The sequence below is a fragment of the Drosophila busckii genome, chromosome 3L (genome assembly GCF_011750605.1).
Source record: "Drosophila busckii strain San Diego stock center, stock number 13000-0081.31 chromosome 3L, ASM1175060v1, whole genome shotgun sequence".
In the NCBI taxonomy this organism is placed as follows: domain Eukaryota; kingdom Metazoa; phylum Arthropoda; class Insecta; order Diptera; family Drosophilidae; genus Drosophila; species Drosophila busckii.
The window spans coordinates 4,561,097-4,571,092 of NC_046606.1; the positions used below are offsets into that span (position 1 = coordinate 4,561,097).

General features: G+C 44.5%; 4 protein-coding genes across 6 annotated transcripts in view; 3 read left to right on the forward strand and 1 right to left on the reverse strand.

Annotated features, from left to right (window-relative positions):
* Window positions 1-237: 237 nt before the first annotated feature.
* Window positions 238-2,522, forward strand: LOC108600212 (serine incorporator 1). Of its 3 annotated transcripts, none has more exons than XM_017987631.2 (7): window positions 238-344; window positions 495-1,050; window positions 1,106-1,215; window positions 1,277-1,460; window positions 1,515-1,724; window positions 2,006-2,104; window positions 2,160-2,522. In XM_017987631.2, exons 1-7 carry the CDS (start codon window positions 309-311, stop codon window positions 2,336-2,338), a joined length of 1,374 nt encoding a protein of 457 aa, XP_017843120.1. In that variant the 5' UTR covers window positions 238-308; the 3' UTR covers window positions 2,339-2,522. The 3 variants fall into 3 exon arrangements, with proteins under 3 accessions (XP_017843120.1, XP_017843119.1, XP_017843118.1); XM_017987630.2 differs by having other exon boundaries at window positions 1,994-2,104; window positions 2,160-2,521; XM_017987629.2 differs by having other exon boundaries at window positions 1,985-2,104; window positions 2,160-2,519.
* A 53-nt stretch (window positions 2,523-2,575) lies between these two features.
* On the reverse strand, window positions 2,576-4,327 carry LOC108600211 (probable glutamate--tRNA ligase, mitochondrial). Its single transcript, XM_017987627.1, has 4 exons — window positions 3,960-4,327; window positions 3,495-3,905; window positions 3,054-3,440; window positions 2,576-2,999 (listed from the first exon to the last, which is right to left on the reverse strand). Exons 1-4 carry the CDS (start codon window positions 4,295-4,297, stop codon window positions 2,591-2,593), a joined length of 1,545 nt encoding a protein of 514 aa, XP_017843116.1. The 5' UTR covers window positions 4,298-4,327; the 3' UTR covers window positions 2,576-2,590.
* Window positions 4,328-4,505: 178 nt separating this feature from the next.
* On the forward strand, window positions 4,506-6,359 carry LOC108598793 (tyrosine--tRNA ligase, cytoplasmic). Its single transcript, XM_017985512.1, has 4 exons — window positions 4,506-5,148; window positions 5,219-5,585; window positions 5,649-5,975; window positions 6,028-6,359. Exons 1-4 carry the CDS (start codon window positions 4,506-4,508, stop codon window positions 6,272-6,274), a joined length of 1,584 nt encoding a protein of 527 aa, XP_017841001.1. The 3' UTR covers window positions 6,275-6,359.
* Window positions 6,360-6,578: 219 nt separating this feature from the next.
* LOC108599752 (elongation factor-like GTPase 1) overlaps window positions 6,579-9,996 on the forward strand; it is a 63,987-nt gene continuing 60,569 nt past the window's right edge. Inside the window, exons 1-4 of the mRNA XM_017987587.1 lie at window positions 6,579-6,806; window positions 6,867-8,878; window positions 8,937-9,375; window positions 9,448-9,561. Coding sequence (XP_017843076.1) covers window positions 6,653-6,806; window positions 6,867-8,878; window positions 8,937-9,375; window positions 9,448-9,561 — 2,719 coding nt within the window. The 5' untranslated portion in view covers window positions 6,579-6,652. The remainder of the gene's footprint in view (window positions 6,807-6,866; window positions 8,879-8,936; window positions 9,376-9,447; window positions 9,562-9,996) is intronic.

Genomic DNA, 9,996 nt, shown 5'->3' on the forward strand with positions numbered 1-9,996 from the left:
AGAGTATTATAGAAACAATTGCTGAGGCAACACTGTTCATCAAAATATACACAAATGCTATGAATATCATTAATAATGATAATTATAGTTATCTAATAGATTCCTTTTATTCAATTAGTAAACTGAGCTCGATAATATAATCACAATATTATTATTTCTTCGAAAGATCACAGTTTGACTTGCTGCACTGTATTTGTGCTGGATGACACTTGACGAACCGTATCCAAACAAAGTGATTTGTCTGCGACCTTTTGTTGCTATATTTAATAAAAACACTCATAAACAAAAGTAAACTCGACTGTTAAACAATGGGCGCTGCTTTAGGCCTTTGTTCGGCTGCCCAGGTAAGTAGATATACAGCTAATTAAGCTAATATCAAATAGGAAAAACTAAATGCGCAGCTGCTGAGACAGCATAAAAATCAATTTTCAGTGCCGACCAACTTGAAGATAAAAACGCTAACATATGTTTACATATTGATTATTTATTTTTAGTGCGCGCTCTGCTGCACTGGCACTGCAGCCAGCATGTGTTGCTCCGCATGTCCCACATGCAAGAACTCTTCCTCGTCGCGTTTTATGTACGCCTTTATGCTGCTCGTGGGCACAGTGCTGGGCGCCATAGCACTCTCGCCAGGATTACAGGATACGCTGAAGAAACTACCTTTTTGCGTTAACTCTACTTCGACGTATAGTGCCAAGACTATAGGCGCTTTATCGGGCGGATCGCTGCAAGTGGATTGTGAATATGCTTTGGGTTATATGGCAGTCTATCGTCTATGCTTTGGCTTAGCTTGTTTCTTTACCTTGATGGCGGTGATTATGCTGGGCGTCAAGAGCTCTCGTGATCCGCGTTCGCATATACAGAATGAGTTTTGGCCATTGAAGTTCTTGATCTGCTTTGGCGCTTCCATTGCTGCTATCTTTATACCAGATGGCTCATTTGGTCCTGCCATGATGTGGGTAGGACTCATAGGTGGACTGGCCTTTATACTTGTGCAGCTGATTATAATTGTGGACTTTGCGCATAGTGTGGCTGAAAATTGGATTGGTGAGGCTTAATATTAATTCGATTTGGCAGTTTCTAAATTGTATGTAATTTGCAGAAAATGCGGAGAACAATCGTGGCTACTACTATGCTTTAGCTGGTGTTACTCTACTTGGTTATATAGCTTCGCTTACTGGCATTACTTTGCTTTATATCTACTTTACTACTGTAAGATACAAATTTGCAACTTAAGCTTACTTTACGGCATGTGAATTTCTTTTCTTTACAGTCCACTGGCTGCGGCATTAACAAGTTCTTCATTTCCATCAATCTTATACTCTGCTTGGTCATAAGCATAATTTCTGTGCTGCCTGCAGTGCAGGAACGTCTGCCGCACTCTGGTTTGCTGCAAAGCTCGCTGGTGACGCTCTACACCATCTATTTGACCTGGTCCGCTGTGGCTAACAATCCGGGTAGCTTTTAATGCTCAAATCTAATTGTATGTTTACTCATTCTATAATTTGTAGAGAAAGCCTGCAATCCTGGCATGTTTGGTTTGATGGAGGATCTGTCTAATGTGACCACTACTATGGCTCCACCCACACACAACTCCAAGGTTACCTTTGATACCACCAACATTATTGGCCTGGTCGTCTGGCTGCTTTGCATACTCTACAATTGCTTCAGCTCTGCTGTGGAGGTGTCCAAGATTAATCATGACAGCAGCGAGAAACGTGGTACGTTCATCAGCTTTATGTATCAATGTCGTCATGCAGCTTTCACAGTCTTACACGAACTTACGCACATTCATTATTACACACACACACGCTTCTCATTTATTCGTGGCTAATAATTACTAACACACTTTTGTATATTTGCGCAACACTTCTTTTGATTTATTTATTTATATATCTTCCACTAACGTTTAACCCAACGGTACTTTTGGTTACTTGAAACTGTGTAACGACAATGGTCGACCTACCTTAAACTAATCTAGTTTTAACAGAAGCTATATCAGACACAGAGTCCGGACAAGTTGATGGCAAGCCGGCTACTGACAATGAAACCGATGGAGTTACCTACAGCTGGACTGCTTTCCATACAGTGCTCGTCTGCGGTTAGTAAGAGTGTTTAAGCTAACGAATCATTTACTAAATATGTATATTCTGTAGCTTCCTTGTATGTCATGATGACTTTGACCAACTGGTACAAACCCAACTCGGATATACAGCTGTTCAATGGCAATGAGGCTTCTATGTGGGTTAAAATCATTTCCAGCTGGTTGGGCATCTTTATCTACGGCTGGAGTCTTATGGCGCCCATTGTGCTAACCAATCGCGACTTTAGTTAAATACAAACATAACTATAAACAAAAATACGTATTAATACATACATATATATTATAAATGTAGGCGTGGTCTCTATGTCAGGCCGAAGCGTTTCTTTAGTAAATATTGGCCATCAGTTTAAACAAATAACTACAGTTTACTCATAGCTTAATCTCAACAACAAAGTTTATAAATAAACTACATATATACATATACACAACATATTTAATGTGCAACTCTTAACAAGTCTTAACTCTTAATTAAATAAAATTTAGTCAGAGTTCTAGCTGCAATTTGTTGTTTTGCTTTAAACTTTCTTGCAGACGTTGCAACACCACAGCCTTGCCTAGGATTTCCATCATTTCAGCTACACCAGGACCTTCTTGTAGGCCACTCAAAGCGCCACGTAGCGTTTTCATCAATATGGGAAATTTAACTTTTGTTGTTTGCGCATAAGCTTTGAGCGTGACATTAAGTTCATCCTTGTGAAATTGTTGCAAGGCTGTTAGTTGTTGCAACAGCTGCTGTAATTGCTCCACGCTTAGATGCTGCAATTCATAGTTGTGTGGCTTCACCCAGAGAAAGCTCAACTTGCTGCTAGTTAAATCCTGTAACAGCGTCAAGCGTTGCGCTGCCCACTGCAGCACTTCAGTTATATGTGCCTCAGCCAAGTCCAAATTGTTGCTGCAAATTTTTGTGATTTATTATAAATGGATTGATAAGATTGAAGGCACTTACTGCTCGGGATAGGCCTGCTTGACCAGCTGTTGCACATGCTGCACCAGCTGCAAACGTGTTTCCTTATGCGCCAATCGCTGCTTAATCTCTAGCTGATTGTAATCATTCAGCAGCTCTGCATTTAGTCTGGACGGATGAGCATTAACGCGCTCCAAGCTAAATTCTGTCGCCAATTGCTGCAGCGTTAATAACTGTGGCTTGGCATTAGCTTTGTGCTCAAAGCCACCGCCTGCGCTTACTATATAATTCAGTAGAGCTGTTGGGAAGTAACCACGTTCACGAAACTGTGTTATGCCTATATCACCCTGGCGCTTGCTGAGCTTGGTGCCATCCGCATTCACTAACAGCGGCAAATGCCCAAATTGTGGTGGCTGCCAGCCAAAGGCGCTGCAAAAAAGTTTCTATATAAATTGTATACAAAATTTCAGAGATTATGCTTACTTATAAAGCAGCAAATGCTTTGTGGTTGATATTTGCCACTCCACACCACGCAGCACATGTGTTATGCCCATATGATGATCATCTACCACATTGGCCAAATGATATGTGGGAAAATTATCGCTCTTCATGATGACAGGATCACCTTCGGTTTCGCTGACATTATGCGCTACGCTGCCATAGATTAGATCCTGCAGCGGCTCCTCATGCGATGTGAGCTTAAAGCGTATGCAATAGGGAGTGCCCTTGGCTAACAGTTGCTCCAACTGCGCTGCAGTTAGCTGCCGGCATTTGTTATCATAGCGTGGTACTTGACGCGTACGTAGCGCCTCCTTGCGTAAGAGTTCCAAGCGGCGTTCTGTACAAAAGCAGCGATAGGCGTGACCTGACTGCAGCAGCTGCTCTACCGCAGCGCTATGAAGATCTTTACTTATTAATCTTTAACCTTTTGTTGCCTTATTAACTCACCTGTACAGCTGCGTGCGTTGACTTTGTATATAAGGTGCTCTATCACCGCCAAAACCAGGACCTTCATCGATTTCTATGCCTGCCCACAGCAGATCCTCTATGAGTTGCTCTGTAGCACCCGGCACCAGCCGCGTTTGATCCGTATCCTCTATCCGTAGCAAAAATTTGCCGCCTACATGACGTGTGTATAGAAAATTATAAAGCGCTGTGCGCAGTCCTCCAAGATGCAGCTGTCCTGTGGGGCTGGGCGCAAAACGCACGCGTACGTCCTTGTGTGAAAGTCTTGCCGAAGTCAGTAGGCAGCGTCTTGGCGCTAATACGCGTCTAAAATTTAACATTTTCAGTTAAAAATTAGTGCAACTAAAGTTTGTTTACATTTAATAGCGCGTAGTGTTGCCACTTGGATACAAATTGCACAACAGCTGTGAGCATTGCTAATATCGATCCGGCAGCACTGGCCACCACGCATGCATTTCTCTTTCTCTTTCTTGGCCACTAATTCGCAAACGTGCACTTAAAAGTTATTAACAACGCACAAAAACAAAAATGGTTGGTTCTTTAAGCGTTGAGGAAAAGAAGCAGCTTATCACCCGCAATCTCCAAGAGACACTGGGCGAGGATAAGCTGCAAAAAGTGCTGGCAGAGCGCGATTTAAAGATTTACTGGGGAACTGCTACCACAGGCAAGCCACATGTTGCCTACTTTGTGCCTATGTCCAAGATAGCCGACTTTCTGAAAGCCGGCTGTGAAGTGACCATACTGTTTGCTGATTTGCACGCCTATTTGGATAACATGAAGGCGCCCTGGTCGCTGCTGGAGCTGCGCACCAAATACTACGAACAGGTCATTAAGGCTATGCTGAGTTCCATTGGCGTGCCACTGGATAAGCTAAAGTTTGTCAAGGGCAGCGACTATCAGTTGTCCAAGGAGTACACACTAGATGTCTACAAACTCAGCTCGCTGGTGACAATACATGATGCCAAGAAGGCGGGTGCTGAAGTTGTTAAGCAGGTGGAATATCCACTGCTCTCTGGTTTGTTATATCCTGGCCTGCAAGGACTGGATGAGGAGTACCTTAAGGTAGATGCGCAGTTTGGTGGCGTAGATCAGCGCAAGATCTTTACATTCTCCGAGAAGTATTTGCCACAGCTGGGCTATGAGAAGCGCATTCACTTCATGAATCCCATGGGTGAGTCAACATTGTTGTGTTAACAAATGAGTCATGTTTATAGTAACTAACTTACCTTTATTATTTGTAGTCCCTGGCTTGGCTGGCGGCAAGATGTCTTCCTCAGAAGAGGACTCCAAGATTGATTTGCTCGATTCACCCGCCAACGTGAAGAAGAAGCTAAAGAAGGCCTTCTGTGAACCCGGCAATATTGCCGACAACGGTCTGCTCTCCTTTGTCAAGCATGTGCTCTTCTCGCTCTTCAAGGAAGGAGAGGGCTTTGAGATTCTACGTGCTCCTGACAATGGCGGCGATGTTACGTTCAACAACTTTGCCGACTTGGAGCAGTACTATGCAGATAACAAGCTGCATCCAGGTGATCTCAAGGCATCAGTGGAGAAATACATTAATCGCCTGCTGGAGCCAATTCGCAAGACTTTTGAGTCACCAGAGCTGCAGTTAGTAGAACGTCAACTAAAAATTTAAAGCTTGATATAATAACTTAACTTTATGTACTTTAGAAAACTTACCGCCGCTGCTTATCCACCACCTGCCAAGGTCAAGGCTGGCGCAGCGCCGGCTGCTGCTGCTGCAGATGAGAATGCGCCACATCGTCTGGATATACGCGTGGGCAAGGTTATTGAGGTTGCACGTCATCCAGATGCAGATACACTCTATGTATTAAAAATTGACTTGGCAGAGGCGCAACCACGCACCATCATCAGTGGTCTGGTTAAGTTTGTTACAGTGGAGGAGCTGGATCAGCGCCTGGTAGCTGTTTTGTGCAATTTGAAGCCTTCCAAAATGCGTGGCATTTTATCAGAAGGCATGGTCTTGTGCACGTCCAAGTAAGGAACTTTACTTCTACTATAAACAGCTCAATAGCCTTATTACTTATAGCGCCGATCATACTGTTGTGGAACCGATTATTGTGCCGGCTGCAGCCAAGCCTGGTAGTCGCCTTGCTTTCGATGGCTACAGTGGCACACCCGATGAGCAGCTGAACCCCAAGAAGAAGGTCTGGGAGAAGCTTTCAGAAGACTTTAAAACCAATGCTGATGGTATTGCTGTTTGGAAGGATAATTTCCTGTTGACTACTGAGGGCGAGCAGCTAACAAGCAAACTGGCAAACTGTGCTATTAAATAATTTTCTTGTCCAGCCTACCTGAGCCGCGTAATACTTATATAATAAGAAGACAGCTGCTTGTTTAACGTTCGAAATGCATTTTTAAGCTTGCTTTATTAAAGTTTTTAAATTATAAACAAGTTTTTATTTAATGTTACACTATGGGCCAAGAGTTGTGATAACTGCTGAGGTAAGTTTAAAATTAGCGCCTATGTTAAGTGCGAAAATGTTAATAACAGTGAGCATAAGCTAGTATGTTATTCAAACAGCTGTTTAAGCTTTTTCGATAACTTTTTGATAACTTTAGTTTGATCGACACGAGCTTCATTTATAAACACAATATTTTGAAATAAGTGGTAATTTCGGCAACAGGTAAAATAGTAAATTAATTAGTGCAAAATGCCCGTTGTGGACGCAAGTGAACTGGCACAGCTGCAGGCCAAGCAGCAACAGGTGCGTAATATATGCATCTTGGCGCACGTGGATCATGGAAAAACAACTTTGGCGGATTCGTTGGTAGCAAGCAACGGCATCATTTCACAACGCATGGCAGGTTTGTTGTTGTTGTTGGTATTTTTGTATAAATATGCATGAAGGCAATTGTTTTTTAAAGGCAAGCTTAGATATATGGACAGTCGTCAGGATGAACAGGAGCGCGGCATTACCATGAAGAGCAGCAGCATATCGCTGTACTATCAGGATAATAAGCAAGCTGATTATTTGATAAATTTAATCGACTCACCTGGCCATGTAGACTTCTCCAGTGAAGTATCGACAGCGGTGCGACTTTGTGATGGCGCCATTGTTGTAGTAGATGTAGTTGAGGGCGTGGGACCACAAACGCGCGCGTGTCTGAAGCAAATCTATGAGGAGCAACTAAAGCCAGTGCTGTTGCTTAACAAGTTGGACAGGCTGATACTGGAGAAGCAACTAACACCGTTGGATGCCTATTTTCATCTGAGCCAAGTGCTGGAGCAGGTGAATGCAGTGCTGGGCAGCATATTTGCCTCCGATGTGCTGGCCAAGGAGGATATTACGCAAAAGGATAACTATGAGTCTGCGCTGGAGCAAGTGGATGACTCGGAGCTGTACTTTTCACCAGCAGCAGGCAATGTAGTGTTTTGCTCTGCCTATGATGGTTGGGCGTTCGGTGTGGCTGACTTTGCTAGAATGTATGCAGAACGTTTGGAAATGTCAGTCGAGGACTTGCAGCAAACACTCTGGGGTGACTTTTACTATAATGCCAAAAAGAAATGCGCAGTGGCGGGCGCACAGGAAAAAGCCAAGAAGCCCATGTTTGTGCAGTTTGTGCTGGAGAACATCTGGAGTTTGTATGACATAATAGTTGTGCGCAAGGACAAGGAGAAGCTTCCGGGCATAGCTGAGAAGCTGGGATTAAAGCTGGCGGCGCGCGATTTACGCTTAACCGATGCCAAGCTGCAAATAAAAACGCTGCTGGGTCAGTGGCTGCCCATAGATCGTAGTGTGCTGCAAATGGTGGTGCAACATGTGCCCGCACCACACTGCATAAGCGAGGAGCGCGCACAACGTTTGCTATATCCAGCCAACATGGAGCTGCAGTCGCTGCCGCCACAAACTTTGGCTTTAAAGGAAGAGTTTCGTAGCTGTAAAGCCGCCAGCGAACATGTCATCGCCTTTGTATCCAAAATGACGCCAGTGCATGTGACCCAACTGCCGCAGAATCGCGCCAAGCGCTTGACAGCGGAGCAACTGCAGCAGCGCCGGGATGAAGTGCGTCGTCGCATTGAAGAACGCAAGCAGCAAAGCGAGCAGGAAAGCTTGGAAGCGCTAACCGCAGGCGTGGAGCAGCTAAGCACGCCGTCCAGTCAAAATGCAGCAGCTGTCGAAGCTGAGCCGGAACGTGCCGAATATGAATTCATTGCCTTTGCACGTGTTTTTAGCGGCACTTTACGACGTGGCATGCAACTTTATATGCTTGCACCCAAGCATGATCCACGACAGCCCACACATAGAGATGCAGAGCAGGCGCCCTATGCCAGCTTGGTCACCATAGGTGATCTTTATATGTTTATGGGCGGTGAGCTGCAGCTGCTGGAGGAGGTGCCTGCGGGCAATATCGTTGGCATTGGCGGCTTGGAGTCGCATATAGTTAAAACGGCGACGCTTAGCTCCACCTTGGACTGCACTTCATTTAGCGAGCTGAGCATTATGGCCACACCCATTTTAAGAGTAGCTATAGAGCCTGTGCTGCCGCAGGATATGCCCAAGCTGGCCAAAGGACTTAAGCTGCTCAATCAAGCGGATGCTTGTGTGCAAGTCTCTGTGGCACCTACGGGTGAGCATGTGATTACCACTTTGGGTGAAGTGCATGTGGAGAAATGTGTGCATGATCTGGAGCAAAGCTATGCGAAGATCAAGGTCAATGTATCCAAGCCTATAGTGTCCTTTAGGGAGACCATTGTGCCAGATGCTACTGTAGATATGGTCAATGAGGCGATAGTTAAAACTGCCGAGGATAAGGATGTCACCAAGAAGATTGCCGTGCAGCAGACGCTCAACAAACTGGGCACGCTTAAGGTTATAGCATTGCCCTTGCCAGAGTCGGTGGTGCAGCTGCTGGAGCAGCATGGGAATGTGTTCAAGGTGAGTTGGCTTTAAAAAAAAATCTAAACATTTATAAAATGATATATTTTATTTGCAGGAGCTTGCTGCCACGCCTAGGAACACATTGCTTTCTGAAAAGTTCAGCTCACTTTTAAATAATATAAAGACTCAACTCATTGCTGGTTTCACGGAGCTGCAGCTGCAAGGCTTATCTACGCTCACTCCGGAAGAATTGGTGGCACGCATTTGGGCTTTGGGTCCACGCAACTGCGGCACTAATATATTGCTAAATCTCAGCGACTATGAGCAGCCTGACTTTTGGTCTGCACATGGCAAAGCCTCTGATACAGATGTGCGCGCTGCAGCAGATCCTCGGCGGGATTACAATAGCTCGCTGCTTAATGGCTTTCAATTAACCACTGGCGCTGGTCCGCTTTGCGAGGAGCCCATGCAGGGCGTCTGCTTTGCTGTGCTCGAGTGGTCTGTACAGTCCGAGGGCGAAGATCTGAATGCGCGCGGCTTTGGTCCGTTTTCAGGTAAGCCCTATTCACTCACTTCGATCTCACGCTCTAGAGCGCTGTTAACATAATCTTCTCTCTAATTCTCAGGCCAGGTCTTAACTGCTGCTAAGGAAGTTTGTCGTCAGGCTTTTCAAAATCAGCCACAGCGTCTAGTTACGCCTATGTATAGCTGTAATATTGTTGTTAATGCAGAGATGTTGGGTAAGTTCACGCTCATTTTTAATATTTAAATATTTAGGCGCTCACTGCTAAGCAGCTCTACATAGCAGAGCGCTTAACATCATCTCTGTTAGTTAGCAGTGCGCGCTCTTTTGTTATTTTTTGGCGCTCGCTGCTAAGCAGCTGTACATAACAGCGAGTTTAACATCGTCCCTACTAGTTAACAGCGCGCGCTCTTTTCCTGTGTTAGCAGCTGTACACAACAGCGCACTTAACATTGTCTCTGCTCCTTAACAGCTCGCTCTCTCTCTTGTTTATTACAAGCTGTTATTTAACAGCTGCGACTGTTAGCGCCGTTGTTCAACTGAAAGATCTTTGCATTTGCTTTTATTTGTTTTATTTAACTAAAATATATAAATAATTTATTACATTTAGCAGTTTTGTAGACGCAAAAAGGTTCTTTATCAAATATGCTGC